The sequence below is a fragment of the Aspergillus saccharolyticus genome (genome assembly GCF_003184585.1).
Source record: "Aspergillus saccharolyticus JOP 1030-1 unplaced genomic scaffold BP01scaffold_2, whole genome shotgun sequence".
NCBI classification, from domain to species: Eukaryota; Fungi; Ascomycota; class Eurotiomycetes; order Eurotiales; family Aspergillaceae; genus Aspergillus; species Aspergillus saccharolyticus.
This window is the reverse complement of record NW_020290612.1, coordinates 640,700-659,921: the sequence shown is the minus strand read 5'-3', so window position 1 is coordinate 659,921 and position 19,222 is coordinate 640,700. Positions and strand designations below refer to the sequence as shown.

Here is a 19,222-nt window from a genome sequence, read left to right as displayed (position 1 = left end):
GTTGCTACTCATTAGCTGAATATACATACTCTAGTACTTCGAGTTAAGTTATCTCTCCAAAACACCAGACTAGCTTTGAGAGGTTTGTAAATGAGTAACCAGAGGGGGTGAAAGGGCTGATGCTCTATTCATCTCGATAGATTGTCGATAAATTTTGTCACTTATATACACGAGACAAGGAAGGAGTAACAACCGCTTGCGATGTAAATGTACAATGGCCAATCGCTGGGCCTTCTGGAACAGGATGTGTCTGATGATGAAAATGCACGACCTCACCCCACATCACCGGTTTGAAGGCTGCATCTTCATCTCCGACCGGGGGATGGCACGCAGCACTTATGGCGGCACTACAATGCGCGGCCAACGGCATGGAGGACTTGAATTGCCGCGCACCCAGGATCAGCAGTGCGCATAGCGACACCCCGAGCAGGATCAGGGTCAGCAGAATCGCCAGGGGTGAAAAGCCGCAGCCATTGGGCGAGTCATCGTAGTCGACTTCCCCGAACACGCTGTACACGTTCCAGTCCACCGGGTACAGGCTTTCGGTGAGGAGCCAATGCAGGACCGCCGACATCACGAGTAGTGGCACGCTGTACCGTGCCGGCAAAGAGAGGTAGTAGGATGATCGTTGGCTGCCCCGGGGCCAGGACACGCGAAGGGGCTTGCGCTGCATCGCGTAATCGTTGTACTCGGCCGTGACCAACATGCAGGAGAGCAGGTTTTTGCAGACAAAGTACAGAATCGACAACACTAGCTGGGGCCAATTGGTCAGTAGCACCAGGACGAGAATGTTGTCTGTTCCGAAGCTGAAGTTCGTTTCGTAATTGGGACTGCCCATGCCCAGGTACCATTGGTCTTCCAGAGACCATTCACCCAGGCGGACGAGTGCACGATAGAACCAACTGGGACCGGCAATGCATATGGAGAATCTAAGGTGGCAAGGAGGTCAGTGAAGGCGTTCGTGAATGAATGAAGGGCACTGACAGCAGAAAGGTCATCGTCCAGCGTGTCCAACTGGCAGCTTGGAACCAGCGTTTGGGGCTTGGTAGCTTTTCAAACGCAGCTTTCGGCGTGGTTTCTTGATCAGATTCGTTGTTCAGATCTTCCAAAGGTATGTCTGTCCCCTTGCGTAATCGCAGGAATCGTATCCCTCGTCGAAAGATACCTCCCCGACCGCGTGATTTCTCCCAAGGGTCGGGGCCTCTTTTCATATCTTTCCGGGACAGGAGACAGCGACCCTGCGTGGTGATATCCGGCTGGTTGAGAAACGAGGCCACGGCGTCCCCCACCCGCAGCAAAATGCCTGGTCGGTCTATGCGAGCCGCCAGAAACATACAGGTTACCTTGATAATGTTGCTGACAATCACGGCGAGAGCGATCGAGGGACTGAAAAGCAACTCACACCGCTGGGTTGCGCGTTTGGCCAGGCAGTGGGATATTGGAATCTCGGAGACATCGTAGTGAGTGTCGTTTATATATGGGGCAGAGAAGTATTTCCAGCTGAGGCCCTGAGCCGTCCAGTTGTTGTTCGCAATCGCCGCCTCGGCCTGGTCGCTCCCCTGGTCGTTGGTGTAGTCGTAGATCGTCCCATAGTAATCCATCATCGCGCTCATGCTGCTCTCATTGTGAAAGAACTGCCGGTCGGCCACAAAGATCAGGGTGCTGAGTTGGGTGTTGTACTGCACGTCATAATTGTCGAGGCACTCTTCATTGGTCATCCTGGTGAAGGTCCCATTGAAGATCTCCGTCAGAATCGTCTCGGGTGTGCTCCCCACCGTTGTGTAAAAGGCCTCGGTGTGGTTGGCATTGACGAGTGACTCTGTCGGGGTCAGATCACTGGGGACCAGGATCATGGCATAATTGTAGGTTACGATCGACGCATACACCACCGAGTTGTACAGCATATGGATCGGAGTGGAGCTGAGGAGAAGCAACAACCACAGGATCTTCCGCTTAGGGTTCATGATGCGGAAATTGCGCCAGCTCACGACGCCAATATCCAGCCAGCGGCGATGCTTATGTTCCCAATCGACGTCTTCGCGGGTGGGCGCCCCCACGCACTGCATCGCATGACTGCTGGCCGCCAGAAGGGCAGTGGAGAAGAGGTTGATCACAATATGGATGGCGGTCGCCCAGTGACTCGTCCGATTACAATGTCCATGGTAGAGTTGCAGTCGAGAGAAGCTGCGAGCAGTGTGTGGTTTGGAATAACCGATTCCCACGGCAATGAGGATGAAGATGACATTGATGCTCGTTATCGCTATGGCAATGTAAGCGCAGACCCCCGCGGCTTGCATCCATTCTTGACCCGGCGGACGTCGCGCCCGCGTGAAGCTGCGAGCCTGGTTTCTGGAAAATGGGTTGAAGGGGATCCGAGACGTCCATCCCGCGACCGTGGCTGTAGTATCCCAGGGAGTCCAGGGGTGAACATTCCCAAGATCGGTGGTGTGGGTTGTCGGACCCTTTTGTCCTCCCCATAGCGCCCCAAGGCTCATCTTGAGGGTGCCATCCAGCTCAACACCTTTTCACCACATGGTAGGTATGCGGGGCAGAAACAGATCCAAAGTGAATGAATGTTAGCAATGGGAGCGACTTTTGAAAGGGGATTCCTTCCTCCACTGGTTTGTCTGACTTCAGCCCACTGGCACTCAGAATGTTTTTTAGCGCCATGCGAAGAGCCTCGCCGCATCCTCTGGGGTCCCGTGATTGGCCAAACCCTCAAATCCCCTCGACTTGCGGGCTCCACCACAATCTATTCTGAGCCTTTCTCTGACTGGGGCTGAGCTTGGCTGGGCTGGGGCTTAGTTCGTTCATCCCATCGACTCCGTCTGCCTGACTTTTGCCTGGGTGAATCACGGGGTAAGTTATTGGCTTGAATATCAGCATCACTCTACTGGAATCGCCCACACCTACCCACCTGGAGAGAATCTTATATTTGTGGGTTACTGATCCTTGCCCTTCAGTGATGAGTTGTGATCATTGCGGGGATTATGCCGACTGCACATATATTTTGTGGTACACCGCTGGAACCCCTTGCTACATGGCACCCCTCCATAATCCCACTCATTCTGGAGTTAGCGGATGATACTAGTACTATCGGTACAACATGAGCGACACGGTGAAGAGTCGTGTCTTTAAGAGTGGTTTCCCGGGACAGGGCAAGCGGGTAAGCTTAATCCATCCCGAAAGTCAGCCGAGCACCTCATCCGTGACTTTATTATGCGATCCGTGTCGGCCGAGAGGTTACTCTATAGAATACAAGGAAGCATGTATATGAACTTCGATCGACAGCACGATATTTTGGTCCTCCTTCGCCATTGAAGGTTAATATGAGGTGCGACTTATGCAATCTTCGCTGCAAATTTGCATGAACACAATGACTACATATATCTGGCCCTGGGCGCAACCCAGAGTCAAGTCTTTATCAACTACTTACTCCTGAACATACTTGCGAATAGTAGTCAGTATGTCCGCCACCAACTCAATCAATCACGTCTTGAATGAAACCAAGGGGCCCGCATCGTCTTTAGACGTAGAACGCCAAGGCTCTCATCACCTGGAGACGACCAGGTCGGTGAAGTCTTTAGGCGCCGGAGTAGGTCACCCCCATCACCCTCATGCTCATCACTAACGCCATTCCCCAGTCTGCACTTGCTCTGGGTGCATTTGGCACAACTCTGACCACACTGTCGCTGAGTTTGATGGAATGGCGTGGGGTGACGACGACCAATGTATTCGTTGCGAACTTCTTCTTCATTGCGGCCTTTGGGCTGGTGGTGACCGCTCAGTGGGAGCTCTCGATTGGGAATGGTTTCGCATACACGGTGTTTAGTGCCTTTGGTAAGTGGGATGCCCATGATTCCGGCCAGGCTTCTGTGCTCACATATCGAAGGACTTTTCTATGCAGGGTATGGTGCCATTCTCACTCCCGCCTTTGGCATTGAGAAGGCATATGGGGGGGATACGGTGCAGTATAACAACGCACTGGGATTTTTCATGATTCTGTGGACCGTATTCGTGTTTACCTTCCTGATTGCCTCGCTCGCTAGCAATCTCGCTTATATTGCGGTGTTCTTTCTGGTGGATCTGGGTTTCTTGACTGTGGCTGCAAGTTACTTTGCTGAGGCGGACGGACATCACGCTGCCTCGGTAGCGTTGAAGAAAACCGGAGGGGCGTCGTGCTTTGTTGCTGGACTGATCGGATGGTATATTGTGTTTCATCTGCTACTGCAAGAGTCAATCGTCGATCTACCTCTGGGAGACACGTCGCGATACTTTGGCAAGAGAAGCAAAGCCAACCAGGATTAAATTCTAAGTAGTTATAGTTACTTGTGCTGGGTGGCCTCAGGCCCTAAGGTAGACTAGTTTCCATTAGGAAGGAGGGGAGGGGGCGGTTGTTGTTCTCATCGCCTGCTCACTCCTCTTTCTCTTTCTCTTTCTCTTCCTCACTTCCCCTCTTCTTAACAAAATGCGGAATATTCGCATCAATTCCCTACCCCCAGATCGCTCCCTCGCTACCAAAGGTCAGTGTTTTGGCTCGCTTGATCGCCCGATCCGTTCCCTAACACGAACCACGAGGCCGCAGATTGTCGCCGGTGCATCAAGCGGCGCATTCGATGCGACCGCACCCTCCCCCACTGCCACAAATGCTCCTCGCGCAACCTCTCTTGTCCCGGTTTCGACGCCGTTCAGCTGAAATGGACACATACCAGGGCACGGGAAATACATGGGCAAGAAAAGTCCACCGCAACTTGGCAAAAGACCGCCAATGACTTAGTCGAGTTGTCCGCGGAGCCTACGGTCGCATCCCGCCCCGAAGACTCGGCCGCAGAACAGCAGACAGGATGTCAGGCCATCGGGCTCGCAAACCCTGGTCAAGCCATTTCGCGACAAGCACCGTCTCCTACAAGTGATTATAGTCTGGTCCAGGATCACTCGTCGGCTGCCTTTTGCGACAAGCTCCTCCGCTACTTTCACACCGTCGTGGTTCCCCGTCTCACTTGGCTGGATAGCGTCAATAATCCATGGAGAATCGCCATTCTCCCACTTACCGGTCGCTCCGTCTCTCTGCGGCTGTCGCTTCTCAGTCTCGCCGCTGCGCATTTGTCGGTCACAGCGACTCCTGGTAGTGCACAGGCAATTGTGGCGCACCGGGCCTACCCTGTTCTCAGGAATGGCACTCTCCAAACTTTGAATCAAGCGATCAGTCGCGAAGTCAATCACCCCTGTGTGAAGGTCAAGGTAGCTACCCGTGACGGGAGTTCGGCCTTGACGATCATCCTGGCCACTGCGGTCGCCCTATGCTACGAGGAGATGCTTATCCCCGACTCCACAAATTGGAACGTTCACTTGCAGGCGTGCCGTGCGATGATCGAATGGAATCAAGCCCGAAACAGGGGCAAGCAGTCCGACGATGTTTTGTCAAGATTTGTCGTGAAGGAGGTGGAAGACTTCGAAATATTCAAGAACCTGGTGTCATTCTCACGGCAGCAGCCGAGAACCAAGTGTCCCTTGCAGTCAAAGGCCGAAGATCGTCTCTGGGCTTTCACAATCCTCATCAGTGAAGTCACCGCCGTGGAGCGTTCGAACTACGAGCTGTACGGCAGGGGATACGAGGTGGAGGAGGAAGAAATGACAGGCTGGCGAGAAAGAGTGGAACAAGCCTACAGGCAGGTCTGTGTGACGGCTGCCTCTGCCGCCCAGCATGACGAGGCGACCCAGAGCCACTTCAATGCTATGGTCAAAGTTCATTATTATGCTAGTCTGATTTATGTGGAACAAGCCCTGGCTTTTCGCCGGGGCGCCGAACGGGTCCTCCACACATACCTGCCCGTTCTGTTCCATGATCTCCAATCACTGGCGAAAGATACCACACATGTTTTCTCGCACGTGTTGTTCTTTCCCCTGTTCATTGCAGGAACCGAGTGCTGGGGAGATGAGCACAGGCAAGCCATGATTCAGAGGGCTTTTGTCGACTTAATCGCTGCAACTGGTGCCTGGTGTAATCACACTGCACTGCAGTTCTTGTGCGCCATTTGGGCTCGACCGGAATACTGGGGCGTGGGACAATGGATCAGGTATGCTCGAGAGAATGAGAACGAAATCGGCCCATTCATGCTGTTCTGAACAACCACCCACAGGTTGGGTCTTGCAGGCTTATGTCTGCACGTTCTCATTGACTCCGGATGCTGATTGGTAAAGGCCCTGACGGGCACCTTCCATTCGCACTGATCGTAGAATGAGGAGGCACCGGCTGCCTGAGGTGACTGAAGGTACGCGCCGCCAAGCCAGTGCACCACGGGCTTCCAGGCAAGTATGACCTATCATTTTATCAGGGGCGAAGGCCATTGCAGATCCTACCGGACGCAACTTACCCGAACCAGTTCAGAATAACCAACATCCAGGAGTCGTGCGGGGATATGTTACTCCACCTACCGCAGTCCAGCAATCGTATCAGACAGGGTACAGGTTGTATGTAGCCTTGGGGCAAATACATTAATAGTCCTGTGATGGTTCTGAGCGACAAAGTTGGAAGCAGCAATTCGACCTCACTTTCGATATTGAGTTGACATTATATGCCATGTTTACTTGACTACTGTCTCTTCTTTCGCTTATCTGCTGTGGTGTGGCGGCTTCTCTCAATGGCAGCAGCTACTTGTGGTTCACTCAACCAGGTCGATGGCCTATTTTCGAGGAAGAGATTCCCGTTGGCAATGACCGGGTCGGGGCAGCAGTTGATGGGGGCGGAGCAGAGGTGCTGGGCATTAATGAGAACTCCATCTGAACGGGGCCTTTTCAACATCGGACACCACTGCATGCGATAGAAGCCGAGCCTGTGGTTCGAGGGCTACTTCTCAACGGCGATATCACCGGAGGCAATACCGGGACGATGGCTAAGATGATTTCATCAAATAACTCGCCGAGAGCTTATAGCTACTTCGACAACATCAACCTGGCCAGACTTTGGCCACAGCGAAGGAGAAATGTCAAACTATGTTCCTTGGCTAGACACCAAGGAAGGGATCTCTGAGTTCAAATATAGCGTCAGCGGATCTTTCACACCTATGGGCTCTGATGCCTGGTCGGCAATTCAGCCTACTGCTGAACAGCACCCTTGGAGCTGCGACAGAGGTGCTCCTGGATTGAGGCGTGGCCCACGGGTCTGGACCCACCGGCTGGTCTCTGACTTGGCTGATCAATCAATACGCCCGGGTCTTTCGCGGCGATAATGTATGGGAGCAATTGAGACAATGGTTCGCGGTGTACCCCACGCTATACAGCTTGGATAACACCAACGAACGTCCGGATGGTCCGTACCAATTCCAGATTGATGGGAATTTTAGGTTTGTTAGTGGTGTGACTGAAATGCTATTGTAGAGCCATTCAGGAATCATCCATTTGCTACCGGCATTGCCTTCCGCGATACCCAAAGGATTGGTGAAGGGGTTAGTAGCTCGGGGTAATGTCCTAGTTAACATCGAATGGGATGGTGGGAAGCTGGTGCGCGCGAATCTTACCTCGCGTGCGAGCGGGGAGTTGCAGCTGCGTTATATGAACGGGTCTACTATTGCCGTCAATGGGCAGAAGTATACGAAAGCGATCCAGACGAGAAGTGGGGAAACATACATCATCACCCCGGTCTGATTGACGCTCTTTGGTGCAAGCTTGGCTCCGATGCATGGACGGCAATGGACAACATGAGTGGAGGCTCCGTCTTTCTTCCAGCCGCAGGAGATTGTAGCATAAAGGCGTAAGAAGAACTCAATGGGGAATTCATGATCCCAGGGAGTTGAGGTACATGAAACGAGATATAGAATCCGTACCAGGACCCGGATCTTGCGCACCACCTAACGACGATTTAAGGCAAGGCATCATTGCTCTGTTGACAACGAATATGGCATGGTATCTACTGTTGACCTTGAATGCAAGTTAGCCATTTAGCTTATCTTATCTTCACTTCCCCTCTCATAGAACCACCACTCTTGGTCAAGGCACCTGGTGCGGGGAGTATCCCGTCCTATGGCCTCGGTGTTATCGTCCAGCATGATGGTTGGCCAGAATCTTCGACCTTCACGCACGTCTCCTCACTCTTCTTATCTAGACCCAGCCAAGGCACGGCACGGCACATTTGGATGCATAAATACAGATTGCTGCACTTGCATCTGTCCAGGCACTCAGGATACAGATACACCACTTGACAGCAATGGACACGTCGCAGACTGTATCCGGGGTCAGTCGCCCTGAGACCAAGCAAGGCAAGGATGAAAAGAAAAGCAATGTGCAAGCGTTCATCGATGCGGCTCCCGCATCTGAAGAGGGCTTTTCCCGGCCCAAATCGTCGAGACTATCTGTCGTTCTCATGATCATCTTCTCCGGCCTAGCGATAGGCTCGGATGGCTTCAATGCATCGATCATTGGTAATCTGGAGCTCATCATGGAAGTCATCTATCCCGACGCCCTCACTACGGCTGTGGCATCACGGTTGTCCAATGCCTTCATGGTGGGAATGATCATCGGGATGCTATCTTTTGGCTATGTTTCAGACAAACTTGGTCGCAAAACGGGCGCTGTTCTGACAACAGCTATTCTAGTTCTGGGAATCGCTTTGAGTGCTGGGGCTAGTGGGACGAGTCAGGATGGTATGCTGTGGATGCTGATTATTGCTCGAGGAATTGCTGGGGTGGGTGCTGGAGGGTGAGTGTTGACTTTTTTATCCTCAAGTTTCTTTCTGCAAAAGCAAGACTCACAAATTCAATGAACCAGGGAATACCCCGTGGCAGGCGCCGGTGTAGCAGAAGCAACGGATGAAGAATCCGCCGTCCGGAGCAAGCGAGGCTTCATTTTTGCCATGATCGCCGACTTATCAGCATCCTTGGGATTCGCATTTGGGGCCTTGGTCCCGTTGCTTTTGCTGCTCTGTTTCCATCAGCAGGTCCGTCACTACAACGCTGTTTGGCGCATCTCGTTGGCACTGGGAGCCATTCCACCGCTGTCGATCTTCTGGTTTCGCTATCGCATGGCCGTTAGCTCGGCGTACAAGAAAAGCGCCATGGTTGAGCAACGGATTCCCTATCGGCTGGCTCTCCGCAGATACTGGCGACCCTTGCTTGGGGTGTGCGGATCGTGGTTTCTGTGAGGAGCCCTCCAGTCCTACTGTTTCCTGCGAACCTACACACATACTCATGAGAACGATCACCGCAGGTACAACTATATCTCCTACCCCTTCGGCCTCTTTTCGTCCACGATCGTCGGACGCGTGAACCCAACCTCTTCTCTGGCCTTGACTATGGCCTGGGGAACACTGATCAACTGCTTCTACATCCCCGGAGCCTTCATCGGTGGGTACTTGTCGGACAGAATCGGTCGCCGACGAACCATGGCACTCGGCTTCCTCCTCCAAGCCATCCTCGGCTTCGTCCTCGGCGGCGCATTGAAATACATCGAGAGCTCTCTGCCCCTGTTCATTGTCCTTTACGGTGTCTTCCTCACGCTGGGGGAGGTCGGGCCCGGATCTACCATTGTCCTGACTGCCAGTGAGAGTTTCCCCACCGCGCTGCGCGGTCACGGGGTCGGACTCGCTGCTGCGTGGAGCAAAGCCGGCGCGGCGATCGGGACGCAGGTCTTCAAGCCGATTCTGGCTAGTTGGGGAGACGATGAGTTTCATGGCACTCAGGCGGTTTTTCTTATTGGCTCGGGGTTCGCGGTTGTCGGCGCCTTGCTGGCTTGGTTTGTTCTCGAGGATCGGAGTGCTGAGCTTGATAATGGTGATCAGGAGTGGAAGGATCATCTGGCTGCTAATGGGTATCGGGATGTGCGGTGGGGAGTTTCGGATGGGGTTGATGATGGTGCTGAGTCGAAGGTTGTTGTTTAAGCATTGAGATGCGGTTCAATAGGAATTGCCTTGTTTATCTCCATCTCCACTGATCGCGAAAGATTTGCCATGATACCAATGCCAAGGCCCGCAATCCGGCTTCGTCAGCTTGATTTGCCCTACTTTGTCCTCGAACTCAGCCACCAAAATGCCTCTAGCTCAAGCTAGCAATTCATTACTCACTACCTAGCCTTATAATCACTCCACTGGTTCCTGGGGAAGGGGGTTCTGGTGAAGTCGATCTGCGGCAGGCTATCAAGCCGTGACATAGTATTCGGCCAACCCTTGCGTCGGGACAGTGACGGCTTCCATTGAGACGGAGTATTCGACTGAGTATATCACCGCCTGTTACTCGGCGCAGACTGCCTGTGAAGCTGCAGCGCAACCCACGTATCTCACCATTGAGACACTGGTGATCTCCGCCTCCGGCACGTACACCCCCGCGGCAGTCCCCGAAGGTGTCGATGCAATCCATGCCAGCGGAATGGCCGTTCCCTTCCCCCCCTCCGCAGCCGTCGCACATGTAGATAGCGCAGCAGACAAGACCGAAGCCTGCACAGATGGCACGCAGACATGCCCGACAGCGCACAGACACCCGGCCTCTGTGGCTGACGACACCCCTGCTGGTCACTACTCGGCCATGGGACGGGGCAAGGGTAAGAGCCCCGCGCAGTCTGCATCCCCCATGCAGACTGCTTCTCGCCCGGCGTCCGTGCATGCAGCTTCAGGGACGTTTGTGACGACGGTGGGTGCTACCTCGTCGACGTCTACGGGCTGGAGCTCGACTTCTAATGCGGGTCATGGGCTGTTCACTGGGGCGGCTGCCGGTTGTCGGATCTCGGTTTCTTTTGTTCCGGGACCGGTTGGGGTGCTTGGAGCTGCGCTTATGCTGTAGAAAGAGATGCATGTCTTGTACCAGGTGGGTTGGGGTTTGATAGATATGTGTGTATCTACCTGAATCCATCTATCTACTACACCTACCTGCAGGCCAAAGCCATTGAGTTACAGCTTGCTCCCCCTCTTCCCCCCCTCGAGCGCATCGTCTTTTGCAAATCTATAATAATAATCCAGGCTTTGAGGATTCAGCAATGTCCCGGACGGCTTGATGACCTTGCCGGAGACAATCTGTTTAACAGGCAGCTCCACCTTCTTCCCGTTCACCGTTGTCTAAATCACACACCCAATGGAGTCAGTATTTAGTTTCAACAAGAACAACCAAAGGTAACACGCACCGGGATCTCAGGCGTCGGAAAGATGAACGCTGGCACGTGGCGTGGACTCAGCTTCTGCCGGATGGCGGCCTTGATCCGCTGGACCAGGTCCTGCGTACACTCCACCCCTGGCTTCAGGAGGAGGAACAAGATGACTCGCTCGTCCGGATCGGACGGCCGGCGTTGGCCGACACAGATCGAGTCGACCACTTCAGCGGCGAACTCGTCCTCGATCACCTGGTAGATCTCCGCTGACCCAAACCGCACGCCGGAGGGGTTAAGCACCCCATCGGCGCGGCCGTGGAAGAGCAGTTGTCGTGTCCCCGGGTGGATGGAAACAAAGTCCCCGTGCGTCCAGACACCTACAGTGGTCTTATCAGCAGGGTTTTCTGGGTTTTGAAGGGATTGGGGTGAGGGGGGCGCGCGGGGAACCTATACCCTTGAAGCGGTTGAAGTAAGCGTTATGGAACCGTTCGGCGCCGTCTGGCCCCCAGAATCCAATAGGCACGTTGGGAAATGCTTTCGTGGCCACTAGATCGCCTGCTGTGCCCAGCGGCACCGGGACGCCGGCCACGTTCTCTCCTTCGATGGTCGAGTCGTAGACCTCTACCGCTACGCCGAGACTCATCCCAGCACACCCCCCGGCGTAGACAGGGAGCAGGGGATTCGACACCCCAAAGCATCCCGCGATGTCGGTGCCGCCGGAGATGTTGTTGAGTCGAACAGGACGGGGAAAGCCGGAGTCGTAGAACCATTCAAACAGGGCTTCCGGCAGGACCATCCCGGTGCTGGTTACGAGCTTCAGCGAGGATATGTCGGCAATGTCGCGGGGTCGGACTTGCGCGCGCTGCAGTTCCAGCAGGTATCGGGGGGAGATTCCGAGATGGGTTACCCTTTGGCAAAAGGTTAGTTGTACTATTCCATGCAGCAAGTGCTGGCTGAGGAGGGGGATCTACCGCTCCTGTTCCACCAGTCGGATCAGCGTCGCTACCTCCGGCAGGAAAGGGCTCCCGTCGTAGAGAATGGTCCGACCCCCGAAAAGCAAAGTGTTGATCATGGAGATATACATAATCCAGCCGGTGGTGGTATACTGCAGGCCCACGCTCTCTGCATCCATCTCGTGGTGCAGGACGAGCTCTTTGTACGCATTCAACAGCACGCCTCCGACCGAGTGCATGATGCATTTCGGCTGGCCCGTGGTGCCGGACGAGTAGACAATGAGGAAGGGATCTCGGAACTCGACTTGCTCGAAGACGAGAGTGTCCCCGATCGCAAGCCCCTCCCACACGGCGAGGGGGAGCGTTCGCGCCAGAGAACTGACATCGGCTGGGTGCGAGACGAATCGGGGCTGCGCGACTATGCCGCTGAACTCGGGGATCCCTTGCATGCCCTCCACGATCTCCCGCATCTTCGGTCGGAGGTCAAGGGCCTTGCCGTTGTAGAACGCCTGGTCGTCCATGAACAACCAGCGGGGCTTGATCTGTCGCAGTCGATCGAGGATCCCCTTGACGCCCATGTCGGTGGAGCTGGAGGAGAAGATCCCGCCCAGCGCGGTGGTCGCCAGGAAGACGAGCAGCGTGTCGAGACTGTTGCTGGCGCAGGCGGCGATGCGGTCGCCTTTCCTCACCCCGTGCGCCTTCATCGCCTGCACTAGACGACCGGTGCGTCGGCGTAGCTTCCCCCAGGTGATATGGCTGGCCTCCTTGTGGCCTCCCTCGCGCACCTCGGTGACGGCGACCTTGTCGTCTTCCTTGCCGACGGTGCTGGCGACCGACCCATAACCGGAGAAGAGGATGTTCTCGGCATAATTGAGTTGGATGCCTTGGAACCAATGCGGAATGGTATCGATCCGGGCGGACTCGTCGACGACAGAGGTGTAGGTGCCTTGGTGCAGGATGTTGAAGTATCGCCAACAGAAGTCCCAGAATGCGGCGCGATGGGTGATGGAATGATGGTAGAGGTCGTGAAAGGTCTGGAAGCGAGCATTAGCTGATCAGGTGTTTCGACCTGTGTAAGCAAACCCACTGGCATTGACCGGCCCAGTTCTTGCTCCCAGGCTCGGTGGAAGCGGCCCATGCTGGTGGACTCGGGGTGGGAATGCTCCCAAAGCTTCCGGGGGAAGGAATGGGCAGTCATTGTGAGATGCTGAGAATGCTTGTTTGGAATGGGAACGATGATGGATGGCAAAGGAGAGGTGAAGTCGAGAGAAGAAGAAGCGAAGAGATGAGACAACGCAAGCCAAGTCACTCCCTCCCCCTTGCATGTGCTGTCCTCCCCCGCATTCTCCTTTTACCCGAGGCCGGCCGATCTCTCCCTTACATATGTACTTCCGATGCAGTCTGGATGATAACTATTGATGGTGATTCAAATCAATGAGGAGTGTATGTATGATGAAAGAATTATACTGATTAGTCTCTACCCGATTCTATCCCGTTCTACACGTTCTATCCTCTAGTCTAGACATCTAGATCTATAGCAAAGACTATAGCTTGCTCTTCGGGGGGCTGTTCTTGAGCACCGCCGCATTCCAGGGGTAAGGATCGAAGACCAGATCGTTGACCGGGTTCTGGCTGGCCCGGCGGAACAAATCAGGATAAACGTCGCCGTCATACTTGCCCAGACTGCTGTCCAGCTGCCAGTCCGGAATCTGCCAGGCATCCACCAACCGCACCGCGTGAGGCCGGATCTCGTCCAGAAGCTTCATCACCGCGTTCTCACGCGCCAGCCCGATCTGCCGCACCGTCACCGCGCTCGACGAGAAGAATTCCGACGCTTCTCGCTCCAGGGTGTGCAGGGCATACAACCGGAACAGCTTCTGCAGCACCTCCGTCGTCGCCTCATCCACCGCCGATGTCACCTCCTGCGAGTTGACAGCCTCGTAGAAGTTCTTGACCGCCAGGTACTGTGAGTGCGCCGTCGACAGGCGCCAGAAATCAACCAGGAGGCTGTTCCACGAGCGCTTCTCCACGTCACGGTGCTTGAGGGCCTCGAAGGTCATGTGGGCCGTACGCCATGCAAAGGCATCCACAATGTCCGCATCATTGCCGAGAATGTCAAACGAGGCTCCCTTGTCGCGACGCGAGAGGTAGGTTTGCAGGATCTGCGAGGTGTCGTTGCTAGTTCCCTTGCCGGCAAGCACAGCGCGGGCGGATTTCAGAAGCTGCATGAGTTAGCACGAGTGTCTTGGCATGCATATTGAAAGGAAGTACCACTTACGTATCTGGCTACTTGCTGCGTCAGCATGTAATTGTCGCCTTCCCACGTGAGCGTAGGCAGATAATCCGAGTACCAGGGCCCAATGCCGCTGAAGCTGCTGTAGCCGTGACCACCACAGGCACGACGGCACACCTCCAGACCTTCTCCAGCCGTCGTACTGGCCAGGGCCTTGAGGCCGCACGAGGTAGCATGGAGATCAGCCAACAGATCGGCTCCCGCCCGCAGCTGCTCGGGTCCGGCCCCGCGCTTGTCCTGGCCCGGCTCCGAGGCAGCCTTCATGCGGGTCTGGTTCTGCTCGTAGAGTCGCTGCATGCCCCGACCGGTGAAGTGCAGGGCATACATGGACGCAAGCAAGGGCAGAAGACGGATCTGCACCATCTTGTAGTTCAGCACCTGGTTCTCTCCCTCGTGGCTCTTCGCGTCGCGATCTTGGAACTGTCTCCGCACGGCACAATACCGGGTGGCGATGGTCACACCCCGGGCAAGGACTCCGCCCGCCTGGAGGACAATGTTCGACCGGACCCAGGTCATGGTACCGTAAACCAGGGAAGGAGAAGCCGGGCGCTGGTATTCGCTGGTTGTCTGGTCGACGCGACAGAAGCGGGCCAGCATGTTCACATGAGGGATTTTGACCTTGTTGAACAGAAGAAATCCGTTGTCCATTGTGCTGCTCACAGTCAGTATCATCTACCACATACCCTCCCACTCCTCACTTACTTGTATCCAAATTTCGGTCCGATATCGCCCACGTAGACGTTCTCTAGCGGCTGGTGCGTCTCCATGTCGCGAATCTGCACAACGAATGGGTGAGGACCGTAGTTCTTGCCCTTGATGTACAGCTGCGCCATCACGACGGCGTGATTGGCAGTGCGTCCCAGCGAGCCGATCCACCACTTTGAGGCCGTCAAGGTGGGCGAGTGAATGGTAAACGTCTTGTCCTCCGGGTTCCAGGTGGCGGTGGTCTCAAGCCCGCGGACATTCGATCCGTGACCCAATTCCGTTTGCGCGTAGCATCCGAGAATCTTGTAGTTTCGGGCCGGTTCGTAGAAGAGCTTGTGTTGCTCCGGGGTGCCTTGTTCCCGCAAGGTAACCTAAGTGAAAGACCACCCATTAGCATTCGCACCGACCTGGAAGCGGGGGAAAGCCTTCTCAACATACCAGGAACATGGTCGCATGCAAGCCATACGGTGTAGGCTCTGACATCAAATCATTGGCAGTGAGGAGTTCGGCGTCGGACCAGCGGTGTTGCTCAGCCAGCTGATGCAGCCGCTTGGCCTTGGCCAGGGAGCGCTGGATGCGCTCGGTCCGGCCTAGTGTGTGGTTGTCGGACTTGTCGAAGACCTTTTCCGACTTGAGGATCGAGAGAATTTTGTCTTGTCGTTCGAGAGCTTGTTTTGTGTGCAGCAACTCGCCCAACTTGTCCACTGCGACATTGGACTGAGCACGCTCCTCTTGCAGCAAGGAGGAGCCCTGCGGATCGGCCGGCTTAAGAGCCTGGACCCAATCGGGAGGTGGAGACGGCATTGCAAACTTAGGAGACTCTGGGGAATTGTGAGATCGTGAGCTGATATTGTGAGAAGAAATCTGGGGGACAGAGAGGGGGGAGTGGGGAAGGCGTTATAAAAGGCCACCAAGTTGGTTGAGCATTCGGTCGAGACGGCTGTCGGCCCTTCCCAATGCAGTAAGTACCGAGGCAAAGGCGTGTCGATGCCTTGATGCCTCAAGGCGGAGGGCACAATTGCCGATTGGGCAAATTTAATCCTCCATCGGCCCGATCATTACCGAGCCACATCGGATTAACTGTACTGTCCATCACGAGCTGAGTTAAGCGATAAGTGATACCCACTAAAAATATTCTCCGGAAAGTCGATAAGCTATAAGGAACCACCCCGAGCCCATCACTTATAACCACACGGGATGATCCACTCTCACATGCCTTGATGATCCAAGTGGAGCTGGGCCAGCAGCATAACTAATAATTCGAGCTGAGACCCTCGTTCAGCAACGCTTCGCTTCACCTCTGTCGTGCCGTAAAGTTCTGCAATGCCTGACCAGCAAGAAGTCATATCCAACCATTGGTGGATCAACGCGTGTAGATTGGCACTGGGCGTTCAGGGCCTAGCGGGCTCTTCTTTACTTCGAGCAGCTGATTTTCGAGAACAGGGCGTACCACGAGATCATTCACATGAAATTGGCTCTCAAACGGGGCTGGCACCTGCTGTACCAAGAGATCGGAAATACCTCCTCGACTTATTGTCCTTTAGACACGCAACCGCAAGGCAGAATTTTCTGGCAGACTCAGTAGATGTCTATGGAAGAGATCCCTAACTCGGTGGTGAACTTTGCACTTTCAAATATCGAGCTCGTGGACCAAAGCCAAGGCAAGCGGCAAGAGTCGAAGATGACGGTCGCTTGTGGCTCGTATTCTGGCGGCGGCCGTAAGATTCTTCCCACCGACAATTCCTGGTGAAAAGCGCACCATCCTCGCGAGTCAATAATACTGCACATCACTGTTAATCGTCCAACTATGGCCTTGAGGTTTAGAACTGATTAGGTATCACCCAACAGCTGTCGACAGCCCGCCAGTTTTACAGGGTCAATTTCTATAAAGACTTCCTGGTAGCCGGTCAAGATGGCGACGGACTTGTCCGACAATATCAGATATACAGAGTCTCTCAATCCGAGGGCTACCTGCCGCTTCGCGTGTTGGGCATGAAAGAAGTGGAGCGACGGCGACGATGATTGGAGAGAGGATTTGGGAGAACGTTCAAATCAAAACAAATAGGAAAAAGACCTACTGTATACGGAGTAGAGACAAGCTCAATGTGCGGAGCGGGTCCTTCTTTAAGAGAGGTGCGCTTTTATCCTTCTGATAGACTCTTACTACCGTCAATACTGTTTATGATTGTAGCATGACATGAAGATGTCTACTCATGAGGATACAGGCAATGTGAGGTATTATAAGGAGGGCAATCTCACTACAATCCCCCAGGCATGGATGATATCCGCATGTCACCTGGGGTCGAACCTCTGTTCCGCTGCAAGGGGTAGAACTCAAATGTAGTGTATAAACAGCGACATTATTTATCTACATCTATTAGAGCGATCCTGAATGCTAGTATGTGCGCAGTTGGAAGGTCAAAATGCCGGCCTGCTTCGAGCCGGACTGGCACGGCAACAATATACGTAATAGCATAGCTAGATAACGTGGGTCCTGAATAAGCGAAATCAGCGCAGACTCGTGTTTGACAAAGAAAGACCATTTACAGGTATTCTTCAGGTGTCTGGCAGACCACTCTAGATCTGTGGATTTTAGGTTCTTTACGAGCTTATTCACAACCTGATTGGCTTGAATGGAAGTAATGACGGCAGCTGCCGTTCTGTCCCCCATCGTTGTGCGAGTACCGGTTGATATTGGCCTCGATGTGAGATGTTGGTACCCATTCATATTCACCACATCCAATATAAGATCTGAGATGTCACGGCTTCCCCTCTTACAGCAGATCATCTGACCCAGCCATTTGCCACTCCCTCCTGATGTCATGGGACGATAAAACCAACTGCTCCCCCGGTCGTCTAATGATACAAACGGCTCTGTGCCAGGACAAACAAGTGCACTACCCTTCAGGAACATACCCGCAATTCCCTGATATAGCTACAAGCAGAAGGAAGACCTCTGAAGCGTCCCACTCCTACTGATCATGGCGACCTCCCGTATTGAACACTACAAAACCAATGTCCACGCCCACTGGGAGGGCAAACATGCCAAGGACTGGTCGGAGGTTGATCTTATTGGATATGAGAACGCAACGAATCGCCTGTATAACGAGCTGTGCGCCAACCCGGACGCGGCCGCCGTAAAAGTCGGCCATCGATCCACTCTGCTGAACAACCATGGCATGGACTACCGGTTCAATGGCAAATTCTCCAGCGAGCAGACCCAGCCGGAGCGCAGCCACCATGAGTATAACAAATTCGGGAAGTTGATGAAGTGGGAGGGAGATCGCTGGTATGCTTATGATTTTGAGGTGGAGGTCACCGATCACACCAGGGCTTAGCTGGGATGGGCGGGAGGAGTAGGGGGTAATGTTTGCTGAGGACCATTTCTGGTCTGCTCTATGCGCTGTGTCTCTTCATGAGTCAAGGTGATGTTTTGCCGGTGTCTCTGACCTGTGACCAAGCGTTGTCACAATGTCTGATGGAGAAGTCTGATCTGAAGATGGAACCTGTCTTCCACTCGCAAGCTGACTCCGATGTTAATCGCGAGGTTCATGTGTTATCGTTGACTCCAGTCCTCCAGCCCTGAAATCTATGTCAATTATTTTACCCATAGGCCGCAGGCATAAAGCGGCCTCACACGCTCGTAATGTTTCTTCTAGATGGCGCAGAAGCACAATGGGCATACTATCCGGCTACATCTGGAGCCCACTTCCTGTTCGAGCTATTCTTCTGGATGAGGACGATGATTCCAGGCAAATAGTAGATCCATCAGTCGGTGCGGCGAAGTCATCGGCGCAGTCTGCGCTAGCACACGCGTGTTCCACAGCATGCACTACTGCCCTCTGCCGGGCTCCCCTTTCCCCCAGCCCATAATGCGCTTCTTGTTTGTGCCATTGCCTCCTGTGAGGAGTAAGTATCGTATGATAATCAGCATTGACCGCATATAACGACGGGGCAATGCCGTAACCCGAAGGTGTCAACATCCTCTTCTTTTCGAGTGGCATTTCCCGGAACTAGATGACGGTGTGTCGCTACGGGATGGGTATAATACAAATCTTCTTTTTCGTTCTACGATGATGTGCTAGTTGAAGTCCTTCGCTTCCTCCTTGATTGTATGCTTGATTCCTATTTGCCGCAGACGCAGACGCGCCACGTGCTCCGACAAGCCCTAGAGAGTGCTTGTCGGAGTGCACGCAGGTACGGA

At 54.1% G+C, this 19,222-nt stretch overlaps 8 protein-coding genes across 8 annotated transcripts; 4 read left to right on the top strand and 4 right to left on the bottom strand.

Annotated features, from left to right (window-relative positions):
• Nucleotides 1–143: 143 nt before the first annotated feature.
• Nucleotides 144–2,609, bottom strand: BP01DRAFT_388378 (uncharacterized protein). Its single transcript, XM_025577824.1, has 2 exons — nucleotides 985–2,609; nucleotides 144–929 (listed from the first exon to the last, which is right to left on the bottom strand). Exons 1-2 carry the CDS (start codon nucleotides 2,493–2,495, stop codon nucleotides 158–160), a joined length of 2,283 nt encoding a protein of 760 aa, XP_025435306.1. The 5' UTR covers nucleotides 2,496–2,609; the 3' UTR covers nucleotides 144–157.
• An 857-nt stretch (nucleotides 2,610–3,466) lies between these two features.
• Nucleotides 3,467–4,308, top strand: BP01DRAFT_370803 (uncharacterized protein; the record flags this gene model as incomplete). Its single annotated transcript, XM_025576629.1, has 3 exons — nucleotides 3,467–3,595; nucleotides 3,645–3,840; nucleotides 3,893–4,308. 3 exons carry the CDS (start codon nucleotides 3,467–3,469, stop codon nucleotides 4,306–4,308), a joined length of 741 nt encoding a protein of 246 aa, XP_025435305.1.
• Nucleotides 4,309–5,208: 900 nt separating this feature from the next.
• Nucleotides 5,209–6,292, top strand: BP01DRAFT_75496 (uncharacterized protein). The gene has a single exon (XM_025580079.1). It carries the CDS (start codon nucleotides 5,314–5,316, stop codon nucleotides 6,124–6,126), a length of 813 nt encoding a protein of 270 aa, XP_025435304.1. The 5' UTR covers nucleotides 5,209–5,313; the 3' UTR covers nucleotides 6,127–6,292.
• Nucleotides 6,293–8,203: 1,911 nt separating this feature from the next.
• Nucleotides 8,204–9,871, top strand: BP01DRAFT_332240 (major facilitator superfamily transporter; the record flags this gene model as incomplete). The annotated part of the gene is made up of 3 exons (XM_025573079.1): nucleotides 8,204–8,694; nucleotides 8,764–9,132; nucleotides 9,202–9,871. 3 exons carry the CDS (start codon nucleotides 8,204–8,206, stop codon nucleotides 9,869–9,871), a joined length of 1,530 nt encoding a protein of 509 aa, XP_025435303.1.
• Nucleotides 9,872–10,873: 1,002 nt separating this feature from the next.
• Nucleotides 10,874–13,218, bottom strand: BP01DRAFT_287708 (acetoacetyl-CoA synthase; the record flags this gene model as incomplete). The annotated part of the gene is made up of 5 exons (XM_025571508.1): nucleotides 10,874–11,038; nucleotides 11,104–11,444; nucleotides 11,521–11,975; nucleotides 12,039–13,054; nucleotides 13,108–13,218. 5 exons carry the CDS (start codon nucleotides 13,216–13,218, stop codon nucleotides 10,874–10,876), a joined length of 2,088 nt encoding a protein of 695 aa, XP_025435302.1.
• Nucleotides 13,219–13,475: 257 nt separating this feature from the next.
• pox1 (putative fatty-acyl coenzyme A oxidase (Pox1)) lies at nucleotides 13,476–15,139 on the bottom strand. The gene is made up of 2 exons (XM_025574026.1): nucleotides 14,299–15,139; nucleotides 13,476–14,242 (listed from the first exon to the last, which is right to left on the bottom strand). The coding sequence occupies exons 1-2, from the start codon at nucleotides 14,959–14,961 to the stop codon at nucleotides 13,565–13,567; spliced, it is 1,341 nt and encodes a 446-aa protein (XP_025435301.1). The 5' UTR covers nucleotides 14,962–15,139; the 3' UTR covers nucleotides 13,476–13,564.
• A 258-nt stretch (nucleotides 15,140–15,397) lies between these two features.
• On the bottom strand, nucleotides 15,398–15,895 carry BP01DRAFT_75449 (acyl-CoA dehydrogenasea family protein). The gene has a single exon (XM_025580078.1). The coding sequence runs from the start codon at nucleotides 15,820–15,822 to the stop codon at nucleotides 15,448–15,450; it is 375 nt and encodes a 124-aa protein (XP_025435300.1). The 5' UTR covers nucleotides 15,823–15,895; the 3' UTR covers nucleotides 15,398–15,447.
• A 2,003-nt stretch (nucleotides 15,896–17,898) lies between these two features.
• Nucleotides 17,899–18,361, top strand: BP01DRAFT_352818 (uncharacterized protein). The gene has a single exon (XM_025574025.1). The coding sequence runs from the start codon at nucleotides 18,000–18,002 to the stop codon at nucleotides 18,354–18,356; it is 357 nt and encodes a 118-aa protein (XP_025435299.1). The 5' UTR covers nucleotides 17,899–17,999; the 3' UTR covers nucleotides 18,357–18,361.
• Nucleotides 18,362–19,222: the final 861 nt, after the last annotated feature.

Excerpts from the sequence above, each read along its gene's own strand:
- BP01DRAFT_75496 (XM_025580079.1), top strand. The coding sequence starts at position 5,314 with ATGCTTATCCCCGACTCCACAAATTGGAACGTTCACTTGCAGGCGTGC.
- BP01DRAFT_352818 (XM_025574025.1), top strand. The coding sequence starts at position 18,000 with ATGGCGACCTCCCGTATTGAACACTACAAAACCAATGTCCACGCCCAC.
- pox1 (XM_025574026.1), bottom strand. The coding sequence starts at position 14,961 with ATGGACAACGGATTTCTTCTGTTCAACAAGGTCAAAATCCCTCATGTG. Across the intron at positions 14,243-14,298 it reads CGCAGCAAGTAGCCAGATAC|CTTCTGAAATCCGCCCGCGC; the intron begins GTAAGTGGTACT and ends TAACTCATGCAG.
- BP01DRAFT_75449 (XM_025580078.1), bottom strand. The coding sequence starts at position 15,822 with ATGCCGTCTCCACCTCCCGATTGGGTCCAGGCTCTTAAGCCGGCCGAT.
- BP01DRAFT_388378 (XM_025577824.1), bottom strand. The coding sequence starts at position 2,495 with ATGAGCCTTGGGGCGCTATGGGGAGGACAAAAGGGTCCGACAACCCAC. Across the intron at positions 930-984 it reads TGGACGATGACCTTTCTGCT|ATTCTCCATATGCATTGCCG; the intron begins GTCAGTGCCCTT and ends TTGCCACCTTAG.